The 18,244-nt window shown below is 38.6% G+C and overlaps 1 protein-coding gene across 5 annotated transcripts in view; it reads left to right on the top strand.

Moving 5' to 3' along the window:
* Positions 1 to 481: 481 nt before the first annotated feature.
* Positions 482 to 18,244, top strand: part of RBM26 (RNA binding motif protein 26) — a 51,855-nt gene continuing 34,092 nt past the window's right edge. For 3 of the 5 annotated variants that reach the window (XM_068182424.1, XM_068182426.1, XM_068182422.1), the window contains exons 1-6: positions 482 to 868; positions 11,530 to 11,648; positions 12,331 to 12,467; positions 13,379 to 13,467; positions 14,365 to 14,603; positions 16,423 to 16,683. In XM_068182424.1, the coding sequence (XP_068038525.1) occupies positions 798 to 868; positions 11,530 to 11,648; positions 12,331 to 12,467; positions 13,379 to 13,467; positions 14,365 to 14,603; positions 16,423 to 16,683 (916 nt within the window). In that variant the 5' untranslated portion in view covers positions 482 to 797. The remainder of the gene's footprint in view (positions 869 to 11,529; positions 11,649 to 12,330; positions 12,468 to 13,378; positions 13,468 to 14,364; positions 14,604 to 16,422; positions 16,684 to 18,244) is intronic. The other 2 variants (XM_068182425.1, XM_068182423.1) reach the window with 1 other exon arrangement.

The raw sequence follows: 18,244 nt of genomic DNA, 5'->3' as shown, positions 1-18,244 counted from the left end.
AGAACGATCTGGAGGCAACCCTGTTCAATGTGCTCTAGGATGACCCTGCCAGAGCAGGGAGGCTGGGCCAGGGGACTCAGTGTGGTCCCTTCCAACCTCACCCGTTCTGCGATCATATCGGGCAAGGCTATCAGCGATTCCAAGAAACAAAACAAGGGCATGCGCATCCCAAACACCAGCCTGGAACACCCAATGGCATCTCGTTTGCCCCTAGAGCACCGCTCCGTCCCTCCACAGCGGCACAGCACCGGCGGCCCCCGAGCGCCGAGCGCCGCCCGCCCCCGCAGCGCGGCCTCCCCGCCGGCCCCGCCTCCCGGCAGCCCCCGCGCGCCGCCCGGCCTCGCGAGACTCTGGGTTCTCGCGACAGCGGGGCGCCGCCATCTTACCCGCTCGCTCGGGCGCTCGCTCTGTCGGGCGCTGCGGCTCAGGGCGGCGGGGGGGCCGCCCGTCCCGCACCGCACCGCACCGCACCGCACCGCACCGCACCGCCGCCGCACTCGGCCGCGCCGCCCTCCGGCGGGTGGGACCCGCGCAGCGCCCGGGACGCGCTCCCCGGCAGAGGAGCGGCGACAGCGGGGCCCGCGCGAAGCAGCCGCTGCTCGACTGGTTCCGCCCCCTCCGTGAGCTGGGCCTCCGGCCCCTGCCGGGCGGCCTCTGCCCAACCGGGAGGCGGCGGAGAGTGCGGGCAGGCGCGGCGGGAGCCGGAGTGCCGGCCGGCCGGCGGGCGGCGCGGACCCCGCCGCCGGGGCTTCTGCAGTTGCTGCTGGCGGGGAGGCGGGGGGCCCGGGCCGCTCTGGATGGTGGTTAAAATGATCATAGAAAACTTCGAGGCGCTGAAATCCTGGCTCAGCAAAACCTTGGAGCCCATGTGAGTAACCGCGACCCTTACTCGCCCTCTCCCTCCCTCGAAATAAACCTTCCCCTTGTAGAAGATGGGGATCCGCAGGGGCGGGAAGCGCGGTGCCGGCGAGTCCCGGGAGGGCATCCCGGGGATGCCCTCTCAGCACCCTTCTTCCCCGGCCGCCGGGTGTGAGCGGCCGCGTCGTTCTTGCGCTCTCCCGCTCTCCCGTCGCCGTTCTCGGCCTGGAGGTAGGACCATTTTCCTCCGGAGGATGCAGCTTCCCCCCCCTAGCGACCGCGTTCCTCTTCCCTTTGTAGCCCAGGGAGAGCGGGAGACGCTGTGTGTGTGCGTGTGCAGCTCGCTGTGCCCCGCGCTCAGCCCCCGGAGGGGCCGCGTTAATGAGCACGGCCCGCCGCCCTGTGCAGGACCTTCTCCGAGAGAGCTCAGGTGCCACTGGGACGTCTTGCGGGATCCTGGGATCTTCCCAGTAGCATTTGCTACAGACTCTTCGCACGTCATTCTTGGTTATTTTGAGTATTTGACGCTCTCTGGTTTCCCTTCCCCCAAATAAAAATTGCATTAGTAGAGGATTTGGGAGTAGAGAATAATTTGCCTGTTTGTGAATACGTGCCTCCTCTTCAAAGATAACATCCATGTGAGTAAGTGGGGCTCTTCTGCAAATGCGTCTTCCTTTTCTGAATGGTATTTTAGTGGAACTGAAGTGTGAACTTAGTTTTAAAGGTTTATCTTCTGGAAGTATGGTGTCTACAGATGAAAGTGTGCGCTTTTTTGTCATTCTGAACCACTATTTTAACATGTCTGAATTAAATTTGCTGGAGTTGGATTTGAGTTAAATGAAGTAGAACTCCTGAATTCAGCCTGGTGTTAACTTTTGTGCTGAGGTGTTTGCTCACTGTACGTTTTTCTCTTGACAAGTTCAGATTGGGGAGCAAAATTTGCTTTATTGCTTCCATAGCCATTAGTTAAGTATTTGTAGGTACAGATACAGTTTGTAGGGCTTATGCTGAAATAACCTGAAAAAATTGTAAAATGCTGGGACATTTTTAGGAGACCTTCACATTTATTTCTTTGGAGCTTTTTTTTTTGAGGTGGTGGAGGGGAGGTGGTGGTTCTCCTTTATTCCATAGCATCTAATCCCGACCACACTGAAATAGATGAACTATAAATTTACTTTCAGTGGTCTTTCAATTAGGCCTGCAGCAAATTACACTGTCTTTGTTATAAAAGGGTTGACGTTTAAGAATTTTATTTTGAGGGGGAAAAGGGCATAATCTTGTAAAACTGTAGTTTGGGGGAGGTGAATTACTTTTTATCTTGGGTCATTATAGTGCAATATGTTGTGTTCTGAGGTAATAGACTTCCCTAGTCCTCTGCTGCATTATGCTCACTATTAGTTTCTGGGTATTTTCTTGTATGAATATTTTGTTAATGGCAATCAGCCGTTTGATGTATTTTAGAGTGTGCTGGTTAAGAGCCTTGGAACAGACTCGGGTTGTTCCACGTTAATTTGAATATTAAACCATGAGCTCTCTTAGCCATAGACAGCACTTAAACGGTGAAATCGAGATTTTCAGCTTTCGTGATCCGTGCAATTTTCTGCTTTTTTTCCACTAAGAAGACCAGCATGTATCTGTTAGGTTAAATGTGGTGTGTGAGCAGATCAAATGTGGTTGTTGTTTTGGAAAACTGTGGAGAGCTAGGGTGATGCTGGTCTGGAGGGTGATGAGTTCTCTGCATTTTTAGCTTTGGGAGGAAACAAACTGGCAGTGACTGTCATTCAGTTTTCTGCAGTGTCCTATGTAACTGCGTTGTTGAATAGATGTTAAAATTGGTGGGGATGTATTGTCCTTTCCTAGCAGTCAAAACTACTGGAGGTGCTTTTGGTGTCAGCTGTCTGAAGTGTGTGACTACAGCAGTAGCTTCTGGCTGTATGTAAATTTCAGTGTGCAGCTACTTCTAAAGAAGTAACTGTTGCACTGCTAGTACAGTGAGGTGCTAACTGCTGATCCTGGTGTTGCTGCACCCAAAAATGATTTTTGACTTGTCTTTTCCCGTTAATGAAACAAAAGTGCCAAGTGTTGTCTAGCGGCTCTTTCAGAAACCTTTAGCTGCAAGATACATGGCTTAACCTCCTAAGTACACTAAGAAAGACACCACTGTATTAGGTCATTATGGAGGTGGTGTCTTGGTGATTTTAAGGGGAGAGGTGCATTTAAGAAGAAACGTAAATAAATTTTATACAAACATGTCTAGATATGTATTTATGAGCTAGTTACCTAGAGCTGAGTAGTTAGAACATGCTGCACTTTCCAAGTTGCCTTTTCCAAGAAGCTAACCTTTTTTAATCAGGATGTATAACTTGTTCCGAAGGCCATAATGCATGTACTTCTAAAACATAATGTTTCAGAATTAATACAGCAATAGTCACAAAAATTGTCTCATTTGATCTTTAAGCAGTTAAAAAAATGCTGACTTCTTAATATAATGAAACAAGTGTGTTACGTAATTATATGGACTGGATAAGATTTGGTTGTTGGACTGCCTTCTCATGGAGTCTCTGGGAAACACGGTTCATAGATAAGAATGTTTGAAGGGGAGAGATGGTGAAGGATTTAAAATTTGGAATTTCGTTAGTGCTAGGTTGTTCGGTTTGTTTATTTGTTTTGGGCTACTCTAATGCCTTTGGCAAAGCCTTGGTAATCATCCATACAAAATGACCTTATATGAGTTTTGTCTTTTTGCAGTGAGGCAGAAACTGCAAATGCTGCCATGCTGGAGCATTTGCACAGTCCAGCTCCGTTTGAAGGGTAATAGGTCTGTAGGAGCGTTCTACAGGTCTTCACGAAGAGGCTGCTTTTCTGGTTTTGGAAATAACTCTTCATGCAGCATTGCTAAATACACACACAGAATCATTGTAGATACAGCCATGAAAACGTAATACCTGTACACATAAAGTGGCAAGAAGCTTTTTGTGCTGTGGCTACTGTGTGTTTGACTAGAATTATCTTGTATATTCAACTCCAATCAGCTCTGTAAAGAAGGCATTTGTTACCAGTCATCCTCGTTGCTTGCAGACAGCAAAGAGCTAAGTTGCTAGCATTACACACTTTCTTGATCGTGGTATGGTTTCTGTCAAGTGTTGGAAAATGTTAAACTTGGAATATAACCGTCTGCCTGTCACTTCTGATTTCTGTACTAGCCAGGCACTCACTGAGCCTGTCTATTGTGATGGGTTTCTTTCCTGCAAGCCCATTCCAGATACTCTATAAACTGTGTATATAGTTCTTGCTGGATCTGGCTTGGCAAAGTTCCAAGTGGGGATTTCTGTAGTTTTTTTTTCTTGTTTGAATCTCTACTTGTGAAAAAAATAGCTTTTTGTACTAATGCTACACGCACAATTTTGCTTTTAAGACATAGAAATGTTCTCTCCCTTGCCCTAATTCTCTACACTGGAAAGTTTCCTTGGTTTTAATTACTTCATGTAAAATAAATTAAATTGAAATATTTGTGGCCTGCTGAATTTTACCTTCAATTTGATTAAGGCTCCCATATCTAATTTTTTTCCACTTCACTGTATTTACATTTTTGTGAAGGTTTATTCCTGTACTAAATCAAACTTGAAAAAAAGATGAAATGCCTACCACGGCATTTATGCAGTATTTAGGCATACCTCATTGAAATGGAAAGGTATTTTGCATTGGTGAATTCTGTAAGTGAATGTGGTGTTGTAGCAACTTGCATCAGATGGAATAAAATGAAAATTGTTTAAAGAATATTTTGAGTATATTTATCATTGGAATAATTTTTGGCAAGTGATATGTGTCCTCTGGTGTTATGCCCTCACTATTCTTTGTTTGCCAAGCTTTTTAGCCCTTTTTTTTGGCTTTACAGGTTACTGACTAAAGGTAGCAAATAAAACGGTTTAACAGTGGTGTAAGGAATATGCTAATAAGCCAGGACATTGAAAGCAGAAATAAGTTAAAATGCAAAACCTTGTCATTCATTTCATGTGGCACATCATCCTACCAATAACACTCATTGGGCCACCATGAGATTGCTCTCATTTTCCATGAAACTTACTAAAAATTTCAGAAGCAATAAGCATTTCTCTTCATTTCACTTACTTTGTTAACACCATGTGTGATTCTGTTTGTAACTAGGATAAATAAAGCACAAATGCACATCAGTGGTATGTAATTTTTAACACTAGTTATTTTTCTACATCTGCTATGAAACTTGATAGTCTGTTCACCTGACACACAGAGAGCTACTGTATTTGAGAAATCAAGGTTCTTGTCTTAGAGTGGCAATACTGCTAATCTTCTGTGTAAAAGTATTATGTTAGTATTAAAAGATTGGTATTATTAGGTATAGTTGAAAGCAGAAAATAAAAAGAAGAAAATTACTCCTGTTACAGGAAACCTTTTTTGTTATTGCAGTGAATTTCAGCAGGGAAGTGAAACCCCTTGGACTGCAGTGCAAGTCACAGAGACACTATGATGAGTTTTTGCTTTCTGCATTGAATGGGTGTTGGAGAGCAAGCAAGCTGACAGCTGTTCTTCCTCATGAGAGCTGTCTTGAATCTAGGGGTGGTATTCTAGGCTGCCAATTACTGGTTGCAGCTGTATGAACATGTCAGATCTGGGTATCAGAATAATTTAGAACTGATTTAATGGCATCATTAGCTTGAATAGCAGCTTTGGAGGCTGCAGCGTTCCTCAGTGTGTTCCATTGCTTTAAGTACTGTTAGAGAGTTAATTAAAGTGAGTATCATAAGAGTGGTCCTTCTCAGCCATGATAGTGTCTCAAGATAAAAGTTGGATCTTGCTGAATGAGTTTGTTGTTCATTTTACTTACTTAAGTCAGTTTACACCATAGCTTTTTTATAGATTTATTTATTTTTTTTAGTAACAACAGAGTGATGCAACTGCCTGAATTAGGCTGGCTGCACTGCCCAGTATGCTGTGTACATCTTTCTGCACCCACTCAGCCCTGCAAGTAGGAAGCATTTCTCTCAGCCTTCAAACACAGCCATGTCCACCTTGCTTAATGTCAAGAGCTGAGAAGTATTTTAGCAGTCAGTCTTCAGGCAACAAAACTAGACTCGAAATTTAGGTTATTAACTCTCAGGATCAGAGCACAACAAATAGCATGCACCTACATGTTATTTCCTTTACAGCAATTCCATTTGCTGCCTGGAGGACTACAGACATGCTTCTGCGGTTTCAGTGTGTTATGCTAATTTAAATTTGTCAAGGAGCTAGTTTTAGGATTTGCAGCATCTTTTTGGTTTGTACATTAATTTTAAAACTGAAGAAGAAATTCCTTTGTGTAGTTCCTTTACATCTTAAAAAAGTACTGTGTGCGTACAGTGTAAGCTATGTGTTAATAAGGGCTTTTGAACATACAGCTACACGACTAATGTGTTCTTGCAAAAACCTTTAATATCTATTCCACATAGACTGCATTTCTCAGTTAAGGCTAAAGTCTTGTTGTCTGGTGATTAAAAAAGTCAGAGTGGGTTCTCAGAACATATTTTATATTAAAAAAAATGTGAGTATTGGAAACAGGTTAAAAATGTTTAATGAATTGCAGAGTATTCAACAAGAAGAAAATACTGTACTGAGAGGTGACTCAGCCAAATTACTTTTCCTTTTTCAAATATTATTTACAACAAAAAATTAACTCTTAAATTTACCCTGACAGTTTCAGCTTTTCTGGTTTATTCTTTATTTGAAATAGTAATTTCAGATAATGACTGCAAAACAGTGTGAGGTCAGAAACATGGAGTTTTGAACTTTACTGTGAGCTTTATTGGACTCTTCCTTCTGTGACTGAGCAAAATATTTGGGAATTGCTTTCCTTTTTGAAGGTTCTATCTGTTGCATAGCAGTTGGAGGTATCTGTATCATTCTCTGAAGAACATGTAGAGATCTAGCAAGAGAATTCTTCCATCGATGCCTGTGTATTTGATACTGTTTATTAAAGCAGGATTACGTGAGCAGTCTCCCTTGTTTAAGAGAGCGGAGTAGGTACTATGTATTTTCTGACTTAGAGAGTACAGACTGCAAAAGAGTATTACTAGAGGTAAAAACATTTAACATTTCTAGGAACAATGATATATATATTTCTGAATATATAATATATATTCAGAAATTGGGTGTAAGAAAACATAGTATGGTGTTTAATGGTAGCACACACGGGGATGTACTTGCAGCAATGGAAATGAATTTAGATTACTCATGCCAGCTGGTGTTTGTTAAAGAAAACACAGAAGTGAAAACAGGAGGAGAAATTTGTGATTACAGATGTGTATTAGTGCTTGCAGCATATGCCTACAGTATGTTGAGGGGATGAAGATAGGGAAATCAGAGTTGAGAAATGTTTTTCAAAATGCTTCAATGAATGTGACCATTTTTCTAGTAGCTAGGTGTTATCATAAGAATGAAGTTATGTATAAAATTCTGTCACACTTGTAATGCACAAATTGTGTTTACGGTGAAGACTGATGTACCGCGCTATATTCAAGTTTAGCTAAGGTTTCAAACCTGTATTTAATAACTGAAAGTATATATAATTCATTGAGCAGTAGAATCAAAAACTTTTTATTCATGTTTAGAGCAACTTAGAGTATTTGAAATGTATCAGTGGTATTCTCATTTTTCTGAGATACCAGTTAAGGATCTTTCGGTATTATCTTTGAATCTGCAAGAATATAGCAGGATACATATATTGTATGATAAATCCTTGTGCTACACTGTATATTTGCTACCATCAGCATGGGTGCCTTTACTTGTTAACAAAACAAAGTCGGTTATAACAGCATAAAATGCAAGACAAACAGGTTTAGAAAAACTGACAAAGCTAGCTCAAAATCGGTGAAAAAATCCATGTATGCACAACAGAGACAGAGCAAGCATATTGCGTATTATTCACACACAAAGGCTGCTATTCTCTAAGAAAATACTGTTAAACTAGAGAACATAAGATCTTGTTTATCAGAAAAACTCAAAGCCCCATAATCCAAACCAGCAGATTTTGACTAAACCAGTGGATGGAGAATTTATACAGAACATTTCAGAATTAAATTTGAGTGAAAAAGTGGAAAGGAATTGCTTTTTAAAAGTGCTCCCCTCAAACAAAATTATTAAAGATTATGTCTAGAACTCTTGATAGCTATAAAGAAATTTTCAGGCAGACTTCCTTTATTCACAGTTTTGTAAATTTTAATTTTTTTTCTTAACTTCGTGAGACCAGTTAGTCCTCTGTTCCACCACTTGAGGTTGCTAGCAATTTAATTTAGCATCATCTTTAAAAAAGGCATTTTACAAGAGTTTGTAAAGCCATAAAAGATCATATTATAGACTTGTTAGGTTGATTTAAGATACTATCTAGAGAAACAGTCTTCACATTAGTGTGGAGAAAATAGATTAATTGTGGGTTTTTTTCAAGCTTTGAACAACAGATATAGAAGAGACTTCTGTTTCAAGTCAGTAGCTAAAAAAGGATGTCAGCCTCTATCTGTGTAGAGATAATTTGCAGTTTAATTTTAAGAAATTAAAAGGAAGCACATAAAATCCTAGTGTTGATTTACAAAAGCATCTTCATCTCACTCTGCCACAAAACTCCCTGTATTCATTATTGCTTAATTAGTGTCAATTGGAAATAATTTGCCTGTTAGTATTTTTTAAAAAATAGTATTTGTTAAGTAGCCAAAATTGAAAGGATGTAAATTCTTATTGTTGTAGAAATTCCCCTGTACACACTGAATGATAATAATAGTAGAATTCAGTATGATTGTTTTGCATTGTTCGTATCTGGCCATACAGAGTGACAAATGTTGAAACACGTGCATGAGTGCACAGCAGAAAGTTATCCTGTGCTTTGCAAATTAAAAGTACATTTTCATAGAGAATATTTTCATAAGCATAGCTTGGAGTTGGGTGGATGACCTGAAGTCCTGAGGTGGACAGGATTGCTAAGATTTCCGAAGTCATCATGGCAGGAAGGATGAAAGATTAACTGTTCATTATTTTTAAACATCATCTGTTTGTTTGGGTTTTGAGGTTTTGTTTGTTGGTTTTGTGTGGTTTTGTGGGTTTTTTGATTTGTTTTTTTGGGGGATAGTTTATGGTTTGTTTATTTTGTTATGGTCTAGGTGGCTTTCCAGAGAAGATTTTTCTGGATTTTATCTTGCTCCTGAAAGGGGAATTGCTTTAAACTGAATATGAGGTTGTTGTATAGTCAGTGCTGTAGGAGCTGGAGAATTAAAACACATTGTAGTAGCTAAGAGCAGTAGGTTTTTACCTTCTAGACTGACTTGGGGTTCCTCCCCGCCTTTTTCTCCTTCCCCCCCCACTACATTTTGAGACCACATGTCATTTAAGTAAGTTGTAGCAGATTTTCAACAACAGCTGACTGTTAAGAATGAGAACCAAATTTATGGAAATTGAAATTTAAAAAGGAAAACTGAGGATAATCATGTGAAAATTGTCTGCTCCCCACCTGTCATGATGAAAACAGCACATTAATTTTCCATGGCACAATTCAACTTGAAACTGGGAAAGTATTGAAAATCTGAAGTGCAATTGAAGTTGCGTGAAGAAACAGTAAAAAAGTTAATAACTTTTCAAATTCAAGGATTGAGAGGTTATGAAATACTGGTCTTAGGGCCTGCTGAAGGCTGAGAGAGAACCCTTATTACAGCCTGTGACGAATATTGTTCAACAGTGGCCTTTTAGATAATCTGCTTGGCTGATGTGCTCAGATGCTTGCAGCATTAAAGAGTCCTACTGCTCTCACTGTGTCAGGTTGTGTACTGACTTGGTGCTTGGACTATATTTCCTTCTAGACAAAGAAATGTTAGACCTGAATGGAGCAAACTAGATGTGAAAATTTTCTGAAGAATTTTAAGTCACTGTGCAGTCTGGTCTTTGATTAGCAGTATATATTTTCATTTTGTTAATTTACTGTCCATGGGTTCTTTTTCAATGATTATGAACCATAAATAATGCAGACTAACATGGAATACAGTGGTACATCCACTAGCAGCCCAAATTGCTTTTTCAGCATGAAAATCTAGTATTGCCTGCTTTCTGAAGGATGCTGGGTTATGTTTGAAGCTCTGACCTTTAACTTCAGGGCTCTCGGTGCTGGGCGCAGGCTATCCATGAGTGATGCTGACAGATAGGCTTCCTTTGCTTAGCAGATATGTTTGGATGAGGGATGTTGCTTGCTGTGCAGGAGATAAGTTCCTCTGGTGAGAGGAATTAGGTGGTGTGATATGTTTGTTTAGGGACTTAGGTTATTTTGCCCAGTGTCCAAAATAATGCCATTTCAATTATCAACATTTAGATTAATAATTAAACTTCAGTATTTGTATCTTAGTCATTGTGGAAGGGATTTCAAACTTCTTACTCGTTTATTATGACTGTCGGACTTCTATGCTAGAGCAGTATTTGTGTAGTGTTCATATTTGGTGTAACTCCCTAACCATGGATTAATTTTTCTTATTGGTGATTTTTGCTAGAAAGAATGTACAGTTAGGATGCATCAATGCAATTTTTTCCTTCTTGTTAGTCTTTAAAACATTATTACAAACTTTGATGACCACCCAAATAAGTTGTCTTTATCACATGACTCGTATGCATCCATTCAATCTTGCGGTGTTTTTGGGGGCCTGAAGTCTTCCTTTGGTGTATGCTAAATGAGGAGATTAAGTTAAGAAAGTATCTCACTATTTCATTAGTTACTCTTTTTGAAACATGAATGGTTTTAAGCAGTAGTCTCACTTGCTTTGACAGGCTTTAGGACACCACCACTAAGTTCATTGTAGATTCCTATTTGTGAAACATTGTAAAAAAAATATGCCACTTATATTAAATAATGTTCTACTGAATGTGGATACATGGCTTTCTTCATTCTAAGTTCTTTGTTAATGTGCATAAGACCATCAACATTGAGGTGCTCTGTATTTGTAGTTTGAATTCTGAATTCAGATGCCAAATGGATAATGATCCCCTAAATTTTCCTCCGTTTTCTGCATTTTCTGTGTACTTCTTATGGAAGTGTGTGTTACAATATATGAATTTAGGCTTTTGAAACCAAGTTTGAAAGTGAAAAAATCTGTTTCAATTTCCATGGTGTTCATATGTAAGTAGTAATAAGAATGTTCAAAACTGAATTTAAAAGAATACTCAAGAGTCTGTTTTTTTTTTTTTTTTTTTTTGGTAGCATAGATCACTTCTACTGTATCACTGTATTAATTTGTAATTGGATAGACCAACTTTTCCCAGATAACAGTTACTCAGTGTTACATTCAGAGTTATTGATTCCATCTTTGAGGAGTTAGGGAAGTATTCATTGTCTTTGCTTTTAATACGAAACAGGCAGTTGAGGCTGTTTCTTATGAAGCAGTTTATTCTAGTTAGCTCTGATGTTCTCTGTGCAGTATTGTTAGGAAATATTCTAGGCAATTGTTCTCTTGAAAAGGAAAGTGATACTTAGAAATGTTATCTATCTGGACTCTGTTTTGAAAAATACAACTGAGTATTTTTCAATTGCTTTGGTAGGAAATTATTTTGCCCTATATATGTATAGGACATACTAGTTTCAGACATGAATTTCTGTAATGAAATTGCTTTTTTTTCTAAAAAATCTATTTGCAGATGTGATGCAGATCCATCTGCCCTAGCTAAATATGTTCTGGCTTTGGTAAAGAAGGATAAAAGTGAAAAGGAACTGAAGGCATTGTGTGTTGATCAGCTGGATGTATTTCTTCAGAAAGGTATGGGCTTTGTCATAACAATTAAGATTGAATGAAAATTCTGTCTTATTCAGTTTATTCATGCCATAGAATCGGGCTTTGATCGCTTTATTAGCTTTGTTACTTTGTAGAATGTAATTCAATTTTCATAAATTTTAAAAGGCCCAGGTGTATAAGTTAGCATGCATATATTAGGTATATGTTTTGTTAGTACTCACAGAGGCACAGAATCATAGAATGCTTTGGGTTGAAAGGGACTGTAAAGATCCTGTAGTTCCAACCCCCTGTCCTGGACAGGGACATCTCGCACTAGATCGGGTTTATCAAGGCCTTGTCTGACCTGGTCTTGAATGCATCCAGGGCTGGGGCATCCAAAACTTCCCTGGGCAAGTATTGAACCTCTGTATATATATATGCCAGAAATATTTTTCCAGATGCTTTATTAAGAGACATTAAATAATTCAATAATTGAAAACTTTTGTGAAACATTGTTCATTATTGACATGTTTTTTGACTCTATAAATGTCCTTTCAAAATATAAATTAGGAACACAGTATTTAAAGAAAATATTCTTTGTTGCATTGCTGAATGCAGGTTTTGATTGCTTGTCTGGGTTTTTTGGGGTTATTTATGTATTCATTTTTTAAAGCAAATGTTAACCACGGTTTTGTGTGGTGGATATTTGTATGCTCTTTACTTTTAGAAACTCAGATATTTGTGGAAAAACTGTTTGATGCTGTGAATACAAAAAGCTACCTACCTCCACCAGAACAGCCATCATCAGGAAGCCTGAAAGTAGAATTTTTTCAGCACCAAGAAAAAGAGACAAAAAAGGAAGAGGTGGGCATTGATTTTAATTTACATGTACATATTTTTCCTCATTCATGTAATTTGCTTAGGTATTCAACTACACAGTGTTTATTAGTGATAGTTATTAGCAATTTATTATAGTTTATATTGATAATAATTTATATTCATTAGTAATATTATTAATAATTACATGACAGCGTTAAAATACGTAATAAGATTTGTGCTTGGCATGTTGAACACTGCTGCACGATTTTTCTAACACAAGTGGGTGTTTTGAACGTAAACCAAGGTGGTATTGCCAAGGCAAAAGTAAATGAGATTATTTAGTAGTGTAGGAGCTGCAGTTCAACCTGCATTAGTTCTCTGGTCAAAATTGCTGTTGTAGTTGTGCTGCACTTCAATTCTCCATAAATCCAGGCTGCCATTCTAAATTGCAGTTCTCATTCCTTCAGCTGCTTGATCCAGATGACATCCTTTTGTCACAAATGTTTATGTTGTTAATTGAGCCAGAAGAGTAAGTTTGTGCTTTTCAATAGCAGCCCAAGTTTGCCTGCATGAAAGTGTTTTAAGTGTGAACTGACCTAAATAACCTTCTGATGAAAAAAAAAGACTTTGGTGTTGGTTGTTGAATATCCATGCCTTCTCAAATCCACCCAAAGCCTTAATATGGTTTTTTGTCTACCTACAGTAAAAGCAACTGTATTTTCAGTGCAGCACTATAAAGATTATTTTATTTTCTCTCAAACAGGGCTTTGAATATTCCTAGAGATAGAAATAAACTTGTTATGAAGATTCTCTTATTATGTTAGAGACTAAAGTATTTAATTTCAGTGTTACTGCTGATTGCTCAGTGTTCAGAGTTTTTGGTTTCATTTGGTTATGCAGAAGTCTGCATTTTAGTGTACTCACATTTTGATCTAATATATATGCTTTGAATTCAGATAGTTAAAGAGGAAGAGCGAGAGAAAAAGTTCTCTAGAAGATTAAATCACAGCCCTCCTCAGTCAAGTTCTCGCTACAGAGACACCAGGTAAAAAACTTTATTTAACCCCTTGTATTATACCAGTAATCAGATGGATTTGGATTTTTTACTCAATTAAATACTTTGTTTCTGTGTTGTCATCTAGTAAGCCTAAAAGGAAGGCTTCTATTGCTTTTATGCATATGAAGTTAAGTGGCGAGTATGTGTAAGTGTAACCTGTCTCTTGAGTTGTGCAGAGCTATTATCCTTGGAGTTTTAGGAGTAACTCTGGTGTTAGATTTGTGGTTTATATTGCAATATTTATTCTGCTTGATACAGAGTTCAAATTTTGATTTAGAATTTCACAGAATTTACAGAATTTTCTAGGTTGGAAGAGACCTTTAAGATCATCGAGTCCAACCCATGTTCTAACACCTCAACTAGATCATGGCACCAAGCGCCACATCCAGTCTTTTTTTAAACTCATCCAGGGATGGTGACTCCACCACCTCCCTGGGCAGATGATTCCAGTATTTGACCACTCTTTCTGTGAAAAACCTTTTCCTTAATTCTAGCCTGTATATCCCTTGGCGCAGCTTGAGACCGTGTCCTCTTGTTCTATCTGTTGTTGCCCAGAGAAAGAGTCTGACCCCCAGCTCACCACAGCCACCCTTCAGGAAGTAGAAGCGTTCCTTTCAATAAGTCTTGGTGTTTTCAACTTGGGAAATATGTAGTACTGGGCAGAAACAGAAATTTATATATCTTTTAAAATCTTAGGTGTGGTAAAAATAAAACAAATAAGCAAAATTAAAATCCTTCTGAGAAGAAAGAAGTAGCCATAAGTTGCATACAATTTGTAGCTCTTCTCTAGTTTTCCACTGACATTTCTTAAAATTTTTAAGTAGTTGAGATTTCAAATTATGGCTTCATAATTCTTTAAATTAACCTCTAATATTGCATGTTTAGAAGCCGTGATGAAAGGAAAAAAGATGAACGTTCTCGGAAGAGGGATTATGACCGAAATCCTCCCAGAAGAGATTCCTATAGGGATCGATACAACAGACGGAGAGGAAGGAGTCGGAGCTACAGCAGGAGTCGAAGTAGGAGTTGGAGCAAAGAGAGGTTGCGGGACCGTGATCGAGACCGGAGCAGAAGCCGGAGCAGAACGCGAAGCAGAGGTACCAACAGTTGGTCTCTAAAATACGGTGAATGTTTTCTACAAAATTTAGAAATTTAACTTGAAAACTGTGTTCAAAATGTACTAGAATTTCAACTATTGTTCTTGTTCCTTTATTCAAATTTAGCTTTGTTTTCTGGGGAAATGATGCTTCTGTGATTGTGTTCTCAGTACCTGTTTTCCTCTCTTACTCTCTGTTCTTCTTTAATTTAATATCTTTGTATTGAGGTGGCTGTGCTGGCCACTTCTAAGCATTGTTGCAAGAGAGGCAGAAAAATACAAGTTATTTCCATTTCATTAAATTTTAGGGAACTCAGTATCTGGTTTAAGGAGATACAGAAATTAATGCTGTATTAATGAAGGTGGAACTGACAGAGAAGTTGCCTGTTAGGCATTAAATGACTTGTCAAGCAGAACAGTACAGCTCCATTTTTTGGTCTTGTCCCCTCTTTAGTGTCATAGGTGAAGGGCTGAAATCCTTACAATAAATACTTGCATTTGTGCACCTATTTGTAGGACTTCAGGCTTCAATACAGTGGTTTGCAGAATTAAACGTTTTTGAAAGGGGATTGCTTTTTCAACTGAAAAGAGTGCTTTTTCCCTCAATAGTTTATAATGGTAAATTGGGAAAGAGCAGTGAAAGTAATTTTATATCTTTGTCCTGTCTTAGACAACGTACGAGTAAAAAACAGTCTGATAGAATTCTCCTGTGTATTCTTTTTTCTGTAAAACAGGCCTTAGTAACCCAGCCTTAAAACTAGGAATGCATATTTCTGAAAATATGAGAGTAGATATTTTCCAGACAACTTACTAACAGGCAAATTAAATAACATACAGCAGTTTAACTAAAAGATTACAACATGATTAAATCTTAATTTAAGGATCATTTGCACAATATTATTATGGACAATATTTTATAGTGAAAGCTTTGTTTCTTTTTCTTAGAACACGAAGAAAAGCCTGTTTTACCCACACTGATGAGACCTCTTTAAGATACTTCATAATGTTCCTTTAACGTGGAGTTATTTAAGTCTATTAACTTATGTCATGACATAACTAGTCTGTCTTAATTGGGATACTTATATTTTATTTGGTGGTAATACTAGAAGATGAAGAGAATCGTTTGTATGTATTCAGAATAAATGGTCATTTTACTTGCTGTATCTGCCCAGGAGTGTTCCACACCTGTCAAGCATTATTATTTCACCTATTAAGCCAAAGCTTTGCATGCAATAAATACATACATTTAAGTGCAACCTAAAATGAAGATCAACAAAATAAAGATGCAACAATAGCATTGTCTTGAAACATTAAAGATTTGTAACTTTTATAGTATTTTCAAGCCACGTTTACCCTTTTCTTGCTATTGCTTCCCTTTATTCAAAAAAACTTTCCATCTGAAGTTCTTACAGTACATGCATCACTAAAGAAGATGTACTCTGCCTGAAGTTAAATAGGGTATCTGCTCTGCTGTGGATATATGTTATTTAAATAGCCCAGGGCCTGACTGTGTACTTCACAGATTATTATTTTTCTGGTTAAACCTTCAAAATGTAGAATAATGAAATAGTTGAGGTTAGTGGAGACCTCTGAAGGTGGTGTAGTCTAACACCCTTTATCAAAACAAATAAACTGGAGCAGGTTGCTTGGAACCAGCTGGGTTATAAATAACTCCAAGGGTGGAGACTCCACAGGCACTTTGGGCAACCTGTAAAACATTTCTATTATTGTACATATGTATTGAGTTGATATGGAGTAAAGATACTTAAAGAGTAGTAGCTGCTTCTGGTGAAAAGGTGGATAAGGAATTATCCAGTATAATTTTTATTTTTATTTTTTTGTTACAGAAAGGGATTTAGGAAAGCCAAAATATGACATGGACAGAACAGATCCATTAGAGAACAATTATACTCCAGTTTCTTCTGTGACAAATATTTCATCTGGCCACTACCCTGTCCCTACACTGAGCAGTACTATTACTGTTATTGCTCCTGCTCATCATGGAAATAACACTACTGAAAGTTGGTCAGAGTTCCATGAAGAGCAGCTGGACCACAACTCCTATGGACGACCTCCGCTGCCAAAGAAACGCTGTAGAGATTATGATGGTAAGTACATTTTAATTTTTTAATTGCTTCCTGCAGCTACGATTGTCCCCTTTCTGAAAAGATTGTGGTAATTCACCCTTCTTTTTCTGATCTTCTCTAGTATAGTGGGGTTTTTCTATTGCACATTTCTTGATTGCAAATTTTACCATGTTACCACTTCTTACAGACTTCAGACAGCTTGCTCTTTTAATGTTTGTCTATTTTTTACATGCTAGGACTATTTTGTATAAATTAAAAATAGTATATTAAAAATTCATTTAAAAAATCCAGTTTTACCCAGTTTTTTTGTCTTAGGTCATGTTCCAATCAAATACTGTATTTGGTGGTTTTAACAATGGTTAGCACCTTACTGATCTCATCCTATTTCGTTCTAGCCTATCTAATAGACAATTTTTAACTAGAAAGGTACAGAGCTGAAACTTCCCAGGCTCATTTCATTCTGTGTAGGTGTTTCTTAAAGCAGGCTAGGTTTTCAGTAAGCTTTCATTTTAAATGTCTTGTGCCAAAAAACGCACAAGAGGCTGCTGCAGCTGGCAGTGCCTTAACTAAGCCGGTCAACCTGTGAGCTCAGGAGAGTTTAGGTTTTCCTGTAAAGTTTCTTCTGAATGATTTTATTGTTATTATTGCGTACCACATTGAGGAGTTTAAGTTCTAGGCCAGTTTACATTCAGAACCCTCATTAGAATTTTTTTGAAGTAAAAAAAAAGGGAAACTGAGCTTTCAAGTGTTGGCAGAATTGTACTTAGGAAGAGTAGCTTTGCCAGTGTACGTCACAGCAATATGGAGTAAGTGGAATTGTGAATGTGTCATTTTGTTTTGAAGTTTCCTCTCTTCAGTGGCTACATGTTTCCATCATACTGCTCTTATTTCCAAATTTTCAACTTTACCCTCTACTGAACTTCTGTTTTTGTTTAACATTTCAATTTAATATGCTCTATAACTCTTCCTGAAGACGAGGTAATACATATTTCTTTCCCACATCATGTTTTGAGGAAGTGGGTACTCCTCTTTCTTCCTGTTTTACCAGAGGGTGTTTCAGCCCTTTCCCTGTATTGCACTGACTGGTATTTTGGTGTTGTTTCTGTGGACACTGTTGCTAAACAATAGATAATAATAGAGCAGTCTGGGCTAGAAAGGCCCTATTAAAGTCATCTAGTCTAGCATCCCTACAGTAAGCATGGTCATCTTCAAGGAGATCTTGTTGCTCAGAGCCCAGTCCAATATGACCTTGAATGTTTCCAAGGATGGGGCATCCACTGCTTTTCTGGCCAACCTCTTCCACTGTTTAATCACCCTCATTAAAATAATTTCTTTTTATTATATTTGCTTTGAATCTACCATGTTTTATTTTAAAACTATGACTCCTGGTCCTATCACTTCAGGTTCCACCAAAAAGTTTGAAATATAAAGGCTGCAGTGAGTACTTAAATTCACTGCTCTGAGCTGCCTTTTCTGCAGTCTGAACAGACCCAACTCTCAGACCTTCCTCATAAGAGAGATGTTTCAGGCTCCTGGTAATTTTTGTGGCCCTCCTCTGACCTCTTTCTTGTTTGACTTGTGT

The sequence above is a fragment of the Anomalospiza imberbis genome, chromosome 2, assembly GCF_031753505.1.
Source record: "Anomalospiza imberbis isolate Cuckoo-Finch-1a 21T00152 chromosome 2, ASM3175350v1, whole genome shotgun sequence".
Taxonomy (NCBI): domain Eukaryota; kingdom Metazoa; phylum Chordata; class Aves; order Passeriformes; family Viduidae; genus Anomalospiza; species Anomalospiza imberbis.
The sequence above is the reverse complement of the archived record's forward strand: the minus strand, read 5'-3'. Positions and strand labels throughout refer to the sequence as shown.